This window comes from Alternaria incomplexa (assembly GCF_024043165.1).
Source record: "Alternaria incomplexa strain BMP 0042 chromosome Unknown scaffold_4, whole genome shotgun sequence".
Lineage (NCBI taxonomy): Eukaryota > Fungi > Ascomycota > Dothideomycetes > Pleosporales > Pleosporaceae > Alternaria > Alternaria incomplexa.
The window spans coordinates 287033-300955 of NW_026249853.1; the positions used below are offsets into that span (position 1 = coordinate 287033).

The following is a 13923-nucleotide window of genomic DNA, read 5'->3' on the forward strand; positions in this document are numbered from 1 at the left end:
CACTGCGACCTGCCAACATCCTGTCTTTTTTCTAAAGCCAAATGTGGCCTGAATTCGCGCGAATTCGCGCCGATCTGGCGTGACTCTGCCTTATTCACCAACTTTCTGCAGCGTACTCTTGCAAGAGTACGAGGCCGTCACTATAGTGTTGCCTAGGGTACGTGACGGTGCCCTACTGTGCAGCATCGTGTATTGTCCTCGCCCCGCCTGCTCTACACTTCTTAACAAAGCCCTGTCTGGTGCATAGACAGAGCCTGCAGGGTCTTGCTCTGCACATCATCTAACATTATGTAGAGGTAGAAGAACAAGCACGTAGATTTTCTAGAGAGCAGCGCACTTAAGCGGTAGAGGTATAAAAGGTAAAGGTAAGCACTTTTATGTATTTGTACATAGCTAGCTATCTGTAGAACCTGTGCTACTAGCAGAAGAACTGAATGCAAAAGCTAGTATGCTCACTACGGAGGTACATGTAGAATTAGTGTGAAGAGTATGTGAAGTCGAAAGCAGCAAAGTCAGCACAAGAAAACAAAAAAGCAAAGTGCACATGCCAGAGCAGTCAAGGCATTTGTCCGACCCTAGCTCAAACAGACGTGCCTAAACGCATGTTCATTTGGTCACAGTCATGAACCACGCTTGAGATGACACTCGACAAAGGAAAGAAACATAAGGTTAAAGACCGAACGTGTGGGATCAGGCAGTCTGAAGGGAAGTGTTAAATGTCTGCTTAGAGACGTTAGCTATGTTAAAGAGTAAAGAGAAAAGTAAGCGATTCGAAGAAGAGAAGACCTACTCGAGTTGAGAAGAGGCGAAGAACGGCCATGATGTTACTTCAGCTTGGCCTTCAGGTAACGGCCAAACTTATTCTTGTAATCCTTCTCGCGATCGGCAGAGTCGGCCTTTACCCATCTGTTCCAGATGCGCATATGCTTTGTTATCTGTTCAAACGGTACTTTTCGGGTCTCCGTCGGCAGTCCTCTGGCTGAAAAGCTGATGTGATAGTCGGTGCCCCGGCTGGTCTCGTGAGGGTTAATTATGTATTGAATCTGTTGCCTTATTAGCACAGTTGTAAGAGTAAAGTTTGCGTACCCACATCATGGGCATTATGCGTTCCAGATTCTTGTTCGTCTGAAACATCTCCTTGTGCAGATGCATTCGCGTCGGAGCTAGATTCTGCGTTGTTGGGCATCGGCTTTCGTTCTTCAGGAGCCCGTTGCTTTCCTTGAGCTTTAGAAGAGAGTGCCGGTTGAGCTTGATCTCCTGCACCTTTTGCCGTGCCCGCAGGTATTCTTACTTCGACGCTTCCTCCCTAATTATGAAAAGTTAGTATTTCTATGTGACAGACAACATCTTCTTGATTGCTTACCCGACGTCGTGGGATGGACACGCTCGGTGCCATCACCCTCGGCTTCGAAGATAAAAGTGATGGGATTGGGCCTTCATCTTCATCGTCCGAGGCTGCATTGTCTGGGTGGTAGTCCCGGCTGTTATCCTGAGGTTCGTGCATCCGACCGTGGTCATCTTCAAACGGCGAGTAGCGCATCGCGCCGTCAGAGGGTTTCCCTGAGCGTAGGGAACGGGAAGACATCTCAACGATGCTGGCTAGGGTCGATAGAAGCTGGAAAGGGAGTGTGACTAGCACAGACTTGTTGTTGCTGTTGAGGTGCGAGTATAGTGTAGTGTAAGAAGTTAAACCTTGAATCACAGAAGAGACACCCTATGTAGTACCTAGTCCCATCTCTACTAGCGGTCAAACAATTAGGCATCTGTCTCTCACTCTAGATGTGGTAGGTGCGTCGCCTACCCCGCCTTTGTAAAAAAGAGATGAGAAGCTATAGGTGAAGGCAAAGGGCGGTATGTTGTGAGCAATAAGAGCTAGCTAGCGGTGTCTGAGGGACAGACAGCGAGTGGCTGGCCCTGTGGGAGAGCAGCGTTTGCAACGGGCGGAAATGAACAGGCAAGCAAACACAGATGCCGATGCGGCAGTGACGGTGGTAGAAGGGCTGATTTTGAGTGGAAGTGGATGATGGGCAAGCTCGGCCACAACTCAGTCACCTAGTCTAAACAAGAAGAAAAGCACACAAAGGGACAGGCGTAATAAGAGTGTTGGACATGAAGTGTATGATTTGAAGTTCAACTTTGATTATGATCTGAATAAACACCAAACAAACCGAAGCGCTAGCTAGACATTGTAGTGACTGTGCAGCAACGCTGTACAAAATACCAAATGAGTATACTCGCAAAACATCAAAAGAGAATGCTCCTGTGTACGGCCACTCCATCGTAGACCCATTTAAAAGATCTCGCCAAGTCGAGGCTTTCCACCCTTCCAATCATTGCGCTCGTAGTATCGGAAGACAAGATCGTAGCCATCCAAGTCATGTACAATGCGGTCGACGCGACGGTATCCCGCAATTGTCTCCATCCTCTTCGCCTTCTCAATGTTTTTGGCGGGCATCTCGTCAGCAGTAGGCTTAGCCTCGAAAAGAGTGACGCTGAACCTGCCAGGCTTGAAGATGCCGACGACATGCTCGACGACGTCAGCCGTTTCTCTACCAGTCTGGCGGGCAGGTACATTGGTCTCGAACGAGGCGTAGGAGCACTGGGGCTCAGGTGTGACGTGTACAGTGAAGTAGTGGGTGGCATCAGAACCTTTCTTGGAGCCGTTGGGAGCACCACCTGGGGCGGGAATGACGCCGTTGGCAGAGAAGCCACAGGGCGTGAACAGGTAGGCGTCGATGCGAGCGTCGGGGTACTTGGAGGTAGGGTAAACATCGGCCAGACCACAGTGCTCAGAAACAACCGTGCCGAGGGTATGGCCCTCAGTGGTCAACTCCTCCGGGAAAGTAAGCTCCTCGTCAGAGTTGAAACCAGAGTGGTCGGAAGAAGTCTGCTCGAACACGTCGAAGCTGTCGTCAGAGGTATGGGTGTTAGCAGCGGAATTGAGGACAGTGGAGCCGCCGAGGCTCTCGCTGTGGCCATTCTCTTCCGCAATGGTACCTAGGGACTGGATGGCGTTCTTGCGAGCCTCACGGGCCCTCTGGATGTAGCGACCTTCCGCAACCGCACTTGCGTCCTCTAGATAGAACTGACGGGCGTTCTTCTCATCGAGGTCGGTCATCAGGATCTCCAGAGTCTCGTCCTCTTCTTCGTCGGTGGCCTGCTCACGCAACATGCGTTGAGGGTGGCTCACGAACTTGGTCTCGGTGTCAGGCGCAAGCTTCTCCTCACCAGGACTAGGAGGTGGAGTGAGGCTGGTGTCTGGACCGGTGATGTATAGGTACCAATGTTCGCCGTTCATCTTGCCAATCATATAGGCACTGCCACCCTGGAAGCGGTCGTCAAGGTAGCGAACCTCATCACGCCAGCTGCGGTGGGGTCCACGCTGCTGATCGGGGTAGAGGTAGTTCTTCCTGCTGTAGAACACGCGGTACGGCGTAGCGGCTGGCGCGACGCCCGATGCCTTGGGTGCAACGAAGGGGAAGCCGACCCCTGCAGCAATCTCCAGCATACGAGTGAGACCCCATAGCAGAGTTGTGGTTCCGCAGGTCTTGAGCACGACCTTGTGAGGAAAGACGAACATGCTCGACTCGGACAAGAGGTAAGCGTCGACATGTTCAGACTCGATGACAGAGAGAACCTTGCAGTTGACAAGATCGAGCATGTCCTTCCAGACATCTGCCGACACTGTCTTCAGTCCAGTTGGGCCGGCCTGTCCAGGCAGTTCGGTAGCAGAAGCGCTAAACCATACTTCCAAGAGCTTCTCAGGACCCTCAAACGAGTTGGTAGAGTCGAGATCGATGGTAGCCTCCTTGTTGATGGTCAAATGAGGGGTGCCAATGTGCGACGAAGGCGAGGCAGTGTAGTGCTGAGGAATCTCAGTAGCGACCATCTCTTGACTGTGTGGCTGTCGCGCGCACAAACAGGTATGATGGGTGTGGTTGGTGGCCGTGGCTGTACGGAAGCTTGGAGAGGTGGCTAGCTAGGAAGCTATGTGCAGCACAACCTCGCTCAGACAAGCAATGCGGTGCTCGCCTGAGAAGAATTGGCCCACGGGTCGCAAAGAGTAGGCGAGGCTGGCGTGTGCCAGCAGCAGTTTATGGAGTAGAGGGTAACCGACCGTAGTCGATGTTAGGGAGGTCGGGCGTTGAGGGGGATAAACGAGGCCTTTCGCCGGGAAATGGTGGCAGTGATTGGGGTCCTCGCGATACCAGATTCCGATACCCTGGGGAAGTATCGGGTCCAGCAGACGAGGAGATCTGCTTTAGATGGGTACGATGGTGGGTGGTGAAGGACGGGGCGTGGCGGGTGTTATCGAGGCCTGTGGAATGTCAGCGCTGGCCGTTGGGATGTCTTGCACACTGCTTCTCGCGGAGACAACGACTCACTTCGCAGGCTTGGACAGAAAGCGTACCAGGTCCTCGCGACGCATAGAAGAGCCGAGGTGGGCGGCGATAGACGGTCTGCGGGCTACTGAAGCCTAGGCAGTGGTGGAGAGGGAGGCGAGTAGGTCTGCCAGCGTGACGATGTAGGTTTGGTGGGGAGCGTTGAGCAGAGAGTCAAAGCAATGGCGTTGGGCGCTGATAGAATCTGCGTGTATGAGCGGGCGGACGTGACGAGGTTATATTCCCACACGGCAGGCGCGAGAGATATGGACGTGTGCAGAGTGTCAGGAGAGCGACGTACTGTGCGCAGTGGGTAGAAGCTTCACTAGGAGAATTTGACGTGTGTGGTGCTGGGGCGACGTCGTGGAAGCTTCGGGCCTTCACGCGACAGCGATTTTTCACGAGTGCGGTGTTTTCGCATCAGGACGTCACCGCCCGTCCCAGTTGGCTGGAGCGCCCCGCCGTCTGCCATTTCACCCGACTCGGCCACCCGCCATGTGCCTGACACAAGACGCGAATAGGTCCGACTGCCACTGCTGCCATGATCGGCTGCTGCTATGTACATCAGGGAACATGCTGCCTCTGCCACTTCCCACTACGCCCAGCTGGGTTTAGCAGCACATGATCACGGCTTTACACGTACGTACCAATGGTACCTGATCTCACCAGCACAGCCTTACGCCCTCAATCAGAACCCGATGGGCAAGTCTATGCTCCTTCGCAATCTCCTTCGTTAAAGTATTCCATTTCAAGCGCAGTTGCTCTACATCACTGCGTGCGACCACCTCTCACAGCCAGGGCGAAAATTCACACCATCCAATATAGCCAAGTTGATTGTATTGCCCGGAATAATAATCGCACAAACTGCGTATACATGTATAACACCACCCCATAAGGACACCAGGCCCTATGGCGCCAGCACAGCCCCTGCAACAAGCAAGCATACTCCCAGTACTCGTTACTACGGGCCGAAACACCAGGCGCACCCGTCCGTCTTTGTTCCAGCTTAATCGCATACAACAAACCTGATATATCTATATCCTGAATCAACACTTATTACCACCTAACCTTCCCTTTCAGGCATCTTCAACTTCAGCTTCCCTCTATTGATCATCATCTCGAAACATTCTCTCAGATCTAATACTAGCGCATCTGGTGCCTCGAAGCCTGGCAACATTGCAGGGCGGCCGGCATGGCGCTTCACCCAGGATATGTCCCAGGAACGTGCACCCCACATTAGCGGTGTTGCGGTGCTGCTGTTAGGATGGTGGAAGGTGGAGATGCCAAGGGGAGTGGATGTGAAGGGTCGGTAAGAGGGGGATTGCATGTCGATGTGCGCGCGGCGGAGCCAGCGGAGGGCCTATTCGTCGTCAGACGTCAGCGGTGAGGAACTTCAGACGAAGAGTTCAAGGGTAAACCAAGATGGACCTCAGCAGATCTTCAAGTGGCAAAGAGTACGTCACGAACAGCGGCGAGTACCTCCCATTCTCCTCATAACAAGCGCGTCAAGTATATGAAAAGGGTAACGTACCGCTTCAGGCCCTGGTAACCATTGCAACATTGTAAAGTTCAGCACCTCCGTAGGACTCCATGTATAACTCCTCCCATCGCTGTCCACTCTATCTGGGCTCGTCGCACCTCCAGGTTGTGCCGTAGATGTCGAAGGCACATCCTCCTCTTCCTCTTGCTCTTCCTCGCCTCGCTGCATCTCCAGCTCAACCGGTGAAAGAAAGGGACTCCTTGGCCGCGACGAAAGCGGACGCGGTATAACTTCTCTCGTGTGAATAACATCGAGCAAGGCGGCAAGCAATCCCACAGGTGAGTCGCATAAAGAGAAGGCCAATGTCTGCGGTCGAAGCGAGTAGAGGCGATGGAGCGTAGGTCCTAGCGGCTCACCGCTATACACTGCATCCAATGTTGCTGGGTCTTTCCCATGCAGGCCTTTCGGGGGTGTCTGCACTTCATTCGGCATATATCCAAAACTCAATAACGGCACCTTTGCCCGCGTCAGCTTCGCAACCCGGTACTTGAGATACCGCATCGGCCCGCTCTTCAAGTTCGGCTTGTCAAACGATGGATTCGTAGTATGCACCGCCCGACAACTCTCTGGGTGTCTCAACGCCAACGCGCGACATATACCAAATCCCCTGGAAGACTCGTCAGCGACCACGTAGCCAAAGTCGAGACCACGAAATTAAATGACTTACCATCCCGTTCCATGAGCGACGAACTGTGTGTATCCTAACCTCCCCATCAACCTTTGGAACACATCCGCTGTCCCGTGCAAACCAAACCCTTCTTCCATACTGGCATCACTAAACCCAAACCCTGGTATACTCGGCGCTACAACATGGAAGGCTTGCTGTGCACTGTTCGCATGACCAGGCAGAGAGTGTGGATCCGTCAGCCCATCGATGACGCGTTGGACCTCGATGAACGACGACGGCCATGTGTGGCAAAGAAGCAATGGGATGGCGTTGGGGTGTTTAGATCGCTTGTGTACGAAATGTATGCGTAGCGATTGTGTGGAATCAGTGGAGGTGACGGCGGAGGGTATGGTGATGGTGGTGCGGTATTGAGGGAGAGTCGAGTTGAAGCGCGATTCGGCGGCCCGCCAATCGTAATCTTCGAGCCTGCTTGAATGTCAGTTTTTGTGAAGGTCGGGTGTAGAAGAAAGAGGAAACGTACCAAAAGTCCAAGAGCGGCTCAAGTACACTCTTCGGTGTACCTTGCTCCCATATCCTCTCATCTGGCAATTCTAGTTCACGCGGTAGACGTGTCAACTCCAACTTCTTCTTGGTGAGCTCAAGGTATTTGGCGGAGACCTGTTTTGCGGTTAGACTTTTCGGCCTGGTGATGGGTGGACAGTGAGGAGATACGCACGTGCATGCTGTACGTGGTGATGGCTTCATCGTCGTGAGGTGCGGATGTATTCATGGTTGCAGAGGTAGATTGGGTATTGAAGTGAGTCTGTTCTGTTCCTTAGTGCCAGTCGCAGGGCCGGGGGCGCAACTGTAAATACCTGTCATGTATATTCTATCTCTGTCCAAATGTCGCATCTGTACACAGCAGCCGTAAGATATTCACGAAGACTTCGCTACCAAAGGATCAAGACGCGAAGATTAATGCAAAAAAGTACAATGTACACTATTGGGTTGCGGGAGCACTACATAATCATGGGGTACCTCCACTTGACCTTCGAACACTTTCGTCCGTCGCGAACGCATAACAAGATAAGATCGTCCTGAGGCACGTCAGAACAGCCTGGAGCTTGCGCGTTTTGCTTCATTGTAGAGCCATGAAACGAATCTAGGGTCGCTTGTAGACGTCCTTACACTGTTGTTGGCTGTCTATCTCTAGCGCACCAAGATGTGGCGAGTGTTGTGGCTGTGCAGTCGAGCCCAAATGATCGGCAAACGTCAGGGTCTGATTAGGATAAAAGGCCTAACCCGCATGCCAGGCACACCAATGAGCATTCGCGATACTATAAACCTTCTCGAATACGATGGAAGTTGTGGCCAATATTTGCCATGTGGCTGAAATAACATTTCCGTGACATTTGTTACACGTCTCTAACTGTGTTGGCGCCGGCATTGCCGCTGCTCGTTGGGGAGCGTTGCGCGCCTTGGGTTGCAACTCCGCGTAGATTGAGGGAGCCAATTCGCTGCACGAGATTCGTCCCGACTGCATCTACAGCCCCTCTTGGCTGCAGAAGTGAAGGCGCTGTGGCCGCAGCTTCTTGAACCTTGAACAACCTTATGCTAGTGTTGTTCCATACCCCGGCAGTACCCTTGGCTACAACCATCTCGGCTGCGAAGACAAATCCCCAGAGTAGCGACTCATACCAACCCAGAGATAAGGCCGACCACTCGAAGAGGTGCACTCTGATGGGCGAAGGCTCAATTCCACGCACCTCGGTCTCGCGTATAGTTTTCAACGCTGCGGCTGTGTCATTGGCGCTGCCTGAGCTGGGCATCTTGGGACCGAGTTCCGATATCAGCATTAGAATAGTATGCATTGGTAGTTCTGAAAGCCATCCTTCCAACTACAGAGGTCAGTAAAGCTTGTGGTCTGTACAGTGCAAACTTACCCATGGGACGGAGGGAGTAAAGAACTCATTAGTGGCTAAGGCTGGGCCCGCCAGACTATGGAGACTGGTCATACTGTTCTGCCGAGAGAAGGCAGGTTGGCCAACTGGCATCTTGCCCCTTGCCTTCTCCGACATGCCCCTTACTTGAAGCGGCACAGAGTCGTCTATAGATGAGGCTATGGATGCGCTTCTTGACGCGCTTCTCGAAGCTCCTGACTGTGATGGGACGTGGGATCTTGATGGCTCTGATGGGCGTGCATCTTCTGCGTCTGAATCATCGTCGTCGCCAATAGCGAAAGCACTGTCCTCTTCCGGTACATTGCCTAGAGTAGGTGTGCGAGCTACCGTAGGACTTCTAAGACTGTCAATGGAATTAGTTCGTGTAAGGTCTTCGCCGCCTTCTTTGCGTTGCTGGTTCTGACGCTCGATTTCTTCTTGGCCGCTCTCCAACGTGAAGTCTCGCAGTGCCTGGAACCTTTTCCGCGATCTCACGATAGCGTACACCAGGTTTGGGTTGTCTAAAGATAGTTAGAACAAGTAAAAGAGGGCCAGGGTTGCTGATCTTACGTGGGTATTGATGCTCAATCATAGCGTTGAGAACTTCTAACAATGATTGCAGAAGAGTGTGGTTGTTTTCGTTGGCGAATAGGAAGCTAGGAGATGACATGGACGCAAAGAGTTGGAGCAATTTAGAGCTCGAGGCGCGTCCGATGTTCTGAACGTAAGCCGCGATGTTGTTGAGGATTGCGAGTAAAGCAGGGTAGATGGCGTCTAGCCTGCCTTTACCAGTGGTGAGTAGGGTATATATAGACTAGCATAATTAGCACAGGTATTGATTTTAATGGTGATACATACCGTGATGACGTAGTCGGCGTATGTACCGTGGAAGTTGGGTATGCGTATGCTAGCTGGAAGCGACTCTTGCCCCTCAAAAGTCTTGTTGAGGCTCTTGCCAAACTGCGGTTCGACACTCAACGTCTGGAGCACGAAGATGCACATGCGCACAAGACCCTGCTTTGACAGATCATTCCGCTGGTCGATGGCATAGTAGAGCACCAAGACGACGAAATCGTGGGCCCTATCGGTGTCAATGATGAAGGAGCGGAAGCGCTTATTGCACTGCAGTGCCTCCCAAAACAGCATGATCATTTCGGGTGCCCAGGTCAGTGACTTGTGGCTACCAGGAAGATAGGAGGTGTTGGCTTGAAGCTATTCTGTATCAGCGAGAGAAAACAGCGCATTGGATGTGTTGCATACCGGCTGATTGAGTATTCTCGTCATACCATCAACCAGGAACTGGAAGTCTTGGGGACGGTGTAGACGGCCGAGAAAATGGCGGAAGAAGTTCTTAGGCGCTGGGCCGTTTCCAGACTCGGGTATGGGGTACAGGACGAGGACGAGGAGCAACTGCAAGCAGTAGGTAACCAGGACCTGTCGCTGGTCCTTAAAGACGACGTGGTCGTATGGCACGCGCCATGTTGCGGGGTTGTATTTGAGGGTCTGCGAGATTCAGTAGTGCATAACAGAGAATATCGAGGCACTCACGGTATTGAGCAGCGAGCAGAGGACGGACAGAACGACCTGCTTGTCGGGACAGGTCGCAATGTAGGTGATAGCCTTAACGCCCTTGACTGGCAGCACGCCCGCCGACATGTACATGGACTTGCTGGCTAGAGTAAGCAGCAAGCGCAGGATCTCGGTCCTATTGCTCTCAAATTCCTTGGTCGAGGCGACGGGCGTGTTGCAGCCAACGCCGCTCTGCCATATCGCATACGAGACCTTGTTCTTGCCAGCCGCGACTTTGGGAAGGGTGAAGTCGGAGAAGAAGAGCAGGTCAATCAGCGTGTCGATGATCTCCTCGGCCAGCGGCTTGGCTTTCTCGAACTCAGGCTCCTTCTCAGTGGGCGTCTGCTCAGGGTTGGCCTCGTCGAAGATGATCTCGCTTCGCACCAGCTGGCCCCGCCGACTGCGCTTCCGCCGCGCGGCCCAAAAGAATTGGTCCTCCCAGGTCTCGAGGTGGTCGGCTTCATACAAGAAGGGCAGCAGTCGCGTGAGGACCCGTATGCAGTTGAGGGCGTCGCGCTCCGGGGCCAGCTCGGGGTCGGGGAAGGAGGGGTGGTTGCGCAGGACTATGAGGCGCGAGGTGACGGCGAGGATGAGCGTCTCGAGATTGGCGAGGTTGTTGTCGCGGGTGCGGCGAATGTCTGCGGGCGAGAAGAGCGAGAAGACATCTTCCGTCGACTCGGGCAGCTCCCAGAACTGGCGCCGTCGTCAGTACAGCAACAGCACAGAGGACAGAGGGCAGGGCAGAGCATACGCCAGTCCAGTAAGCGTCGTCGGCGGGGATCTGCTTGGGCTCAGACAGGCGGAAGACGCCCTGCTTGAAGGACAGTTTCGAGTCGGATGCACCCATTGGCAAGCATGTCACGGCGTCATGTGCGCATTCTAGGTGCGGTAGATTGACACAGTAGATGTGGTGAGAGCAGCCTCGCCGAGAGTGACGTCGGCAGCGCCCCCGAACAAACGCCGGCTATTCACATGCTTTCGCGTCTGGGCGCGTTGCCAGTTCAGACTCACCACCCAGTCGACTGTATCTTCGTCGTCTGCTCAGACCAGCACAGTCATCGTCTGCTCCACACTCAGTGACCGTTCAGAGGGTGCATTTGGGTCCAGACGCGAATGCAGGTGCCATACGTCATTACATAATCACCGCGGCGCCTTCCTTTACTTATGCCTGCTGCCTCCGCCACCGACACTCCACCCGCGACCGCTGCACGTCCATACCACCCGTCGATATCTTGTCGCTCCCACCGCTCGCCTATTCTCGCACCCGTATACTACAGAGATATATAACGAGGCTCCGTCTTTCAGCAGCAGGCGGCCGCCACGATGCCACCCAAACGCAAGCTAGCGCAGACGGCAGCAGACGCAGAGGCCGAGGATGGCTGGGACGACAACGATGAGGGCCCCATGAGTGATCAGGAGACGTTCGACCAGCTCAAAGAGGAGTTCGACGTCAAGGCCATGACAAAGCGAGCGCGCGCTGGTAGGGTCAGAGACGCAGCGGCCGATCTCTTCAGGAAGTCAGACCAGTGGAGTGCGGAGCTGAAGCCTGACCATCACAATCGCCCGCTCTGGGTCAACGACGCGGGTGGAATCATCCTCGAGTCCTTCCATCCTCTCTTCGATGAGGCCCAGGACTTTTTGATCAACATCGCCGAGCCGCAGTCGCGTGTCTCCAAGATGCATGAGTACCAGCTTACCACCCACAGCCTCTTCGCCGCCGTCAGTGTTGGGCATTCCAAGCAGGAGATCATAGACAAACTCGACCGCTACTCCAAGACAGCTCTATCCGCCGCCATCATGCAATTCGTCGAAAAGTCCACCTCCGCCTTCGGCAAGGCCAAGATCGTGCTCAAGAAGACATTGTCGTACATTGAGAGCGAGGACCCTACCATACTACAGAAGCTTCTACGCGATCCTGTGGTCGCCGAGTGTCGGGCAGATTCAACAGACGGTCTCATCAAGGAGGCCGCCCCCAAGATTGGTCAGATGGCTATTCCGGGTACCAAGCTCGCTGCTGGTGCGAACAACATGGCACAGCAGCAACAGCCAGAAGCTGTACAGCAGCCGCCGCCGAGCGACATGATCGCCACACTTCGAGAAGACGACGACGATGACGAAGTGGCCCAAGTCCACTCGTTTCAAATCAGAAGCGAAGAGCGCGAAAAGGTCGTCAAGCGCTGTCGGAGCATCGGTCTGCCGCTCACGGAGGAATACGACTTCAACAACGACGATACCAACCCGAACCTCGAAATCGATCTCAAACCCCACGCGCAAATCAGATACTACCAAGAAAAGGCTCTGAGTAAGATGTTCTCCAACTCTCGAGCGCGCTCGGGCATCATTGTGTTGCCTTGTGGCGCAGGTAAGACTTTGGTTGGCATCACAGCTGCCTGTGGTGTCAAGAAATCCGTCATCGTCCTGTGCACGAGCGCAATGTCTGTTGTGCAATGGCGAGCCGAATTCATCAAATGGTCCAACATCAACCCAGAGGACGTTGCTGTCTTCACTGCCGATAACAAGACCAGGTTCCCCCGCCAGGCCGGTATCATTATCAGCACCTATTCTATGATCAGTAACGCTAGGAAGCGTTCGCATGATGCCGAAAAGGTCATGCAGTTCATCCGTGAAAGAGAATGGGGTCTGCTGATTGCCGACGAGGTGCACGTTGTACCCGCCAACATCTTCAAGAAGGTCACCTATGAGATCGCATCACACGCGAAACTCGGTCTTACTGCTACACTGCTGCGAGAAGATGACAAGATCGATGACCTCAACTTTTTGATTGGACCCAAATTGTACGAAGCTAACTGGCAAGAGCTATCGGAGCAAGGTCACATCGCCAAAGTCCAGTGCGCTGAAGTCTGGTGTCAGATGACACCAGAGTTCTACACCGAGTGGCTCAAACCATCATCCCTGCAAAAACGTGCACTACTTTCCATCATGAACCCCAAGAAGTTCCAAGCCTGCCAGTTCTTAATCAATTACCATGAGTCACGAGGCGACAAAATCATTGTTTTCTCTGATAACGTTTACGCACTAGAGAAGTACTCACGAAAATTGGGCAAGGCCTACATCTACGGCGCAACACCTCAACAAGAACGTCTTCGTATTTTGGAGAACTTTCAACACAACGAGCTTGTCAACACCATTTTCCTGTCCAAGATTGGTGACACCAGTCTCGATCTACCCGAGGCGACGTGTCTCATTCAAATCTCTTCCCATTACGGTTCCCGTCGTCAAGAAGCGCAGCGCTTGGGCAGAATTTTGAGGGCGAAGCGCAGGAACGACGAAGGTTTCAACGCCTTCTTCTATTCTCTCGTGTCAAAAGATACAGACGAGATGTACTACTCGTCGAAGCGACAAGCCTTCCTCGTCGATCAAGGATATGCCTTCAAGGTCATCACTCGTCTTGAAGGACTAGAAAACTTCTCACAACTGGCGTTTGCGACACCGCAAGAGCGCCGAGAGCTACTGATGGATGTCCTCCTTGCCCGCGAAGAAGACGCAAAGGAAGAGAGGATTGAGGGTGATGCTTTCGGCACTAAGTACGCCTCCAATAAGGGTAATAGGAAGAAGAACGGTGTGAGGCGAGCAGCAGGTACGCTATCCGAGTTGTCCGGTGGCCAGACCATGGCCTACATGGAGGTCAACAAGAGCAGAAATAAGGAGCTCAAGGGGACCAAGGGTGTCCAAAATGCCTTCATGCGGAAGCTGGCTAGGTCTGGACCCAAGAAATAATGTGTACGATACCATGGTGCGTGTATGTCGCATTTTGCATTGCAATGGCGTTGTCATTATGGCATACTCTTTTCGGAGTTGTCCAATCGGGTGGTTTTTGTGGTTGGAAAAGCGACCTGTCGGAGTACTATCCATTCAAAATATATA

The 13923-nt window shown here is 53.2% G+C and overlaps 4 protein-coding genes across 4 annotated transcripts; 1 reads left to right on the forward strand and 3 right to left on the reverse strand.

Moving 5' to 3' along the window:
* Positions 1 to 824: 824 nt before the first annotated feature.
* Positions 825 to 1092, reverse strand: J4E90_003291 (uncharacterized protein; the record flags this gene model as incomplete). Its single annotated transcript, XM_051432862.1, has 2 exons — positions 825 to 1043; positions 1087 to 1092. The coding sequence occupies 2 exons, from the start codon at positions 1090 to 1092 to the stop codon at positions 825 to 827; spliced, it is 225 nt and encodes a 74-aa protein (XP_051292760.1).
* A 1198-nt stretch (positions 1093 to 2290) lies between these two features.
* J4E90_003292 (uncharacterized protein) lies at positions 2291 to 3889 on the reverse strand (the record flags this gene model as incomplete). The annotated part of the gene is made up of 1 exon (XM_051432863.1): positions 2291 to 3889. One exon carries the CDS (start codon positions 3887 to 3889, stop codon positions 2291 to 2293), a length of 1599 nt encoding a protein of 532 aa, XP_051292761.1.
* A 4055-nt stretch (positions 3890 to 7944) lies between these two features.
* J4E90_003293 (uncharacterized protein) lies at positions 7945 to 10885 on the reverse strand (the record flags this gene model as incomplete). The annotated part of the gene is made up of 7 exons (XM_051432864.1): positions 7945 to 8427; positions 8473 to 8990; positions 9040 to 9283; positions 9328 to 9681; positions 9730 to 9972; positions 10018 to 10731; positions 10790 to 10885. The coding sequence occupies 7 exons, from the start codon at positions 10883 to 10885 to the stop codon at positions 7945 to 7947; spliced, it is 2652 nt and encodes an 883-aa protein (XP_051292762.1).
* Positions 10886 to 11361: 476 nt separating this feature from the next.
* Positions 11362 to 13776, forward strand: J4E90_003294 (uncharacterized protein; the record flags this gene model as incomplete). The annotated part of the gene is made up of 1 exon (XM_051432865.1): positions 11362 to 13776. The coding sequence occupies one exon, from the start codon at positions 11362 to 11364 to the stop codon at positions 13774 to 13776; it is 2415 nt and encodes an 804-aa protein (XP_051292763.1).
* Between the last annotated feature and the right edge of the window lie 147 nt (positions 13777 to 13923).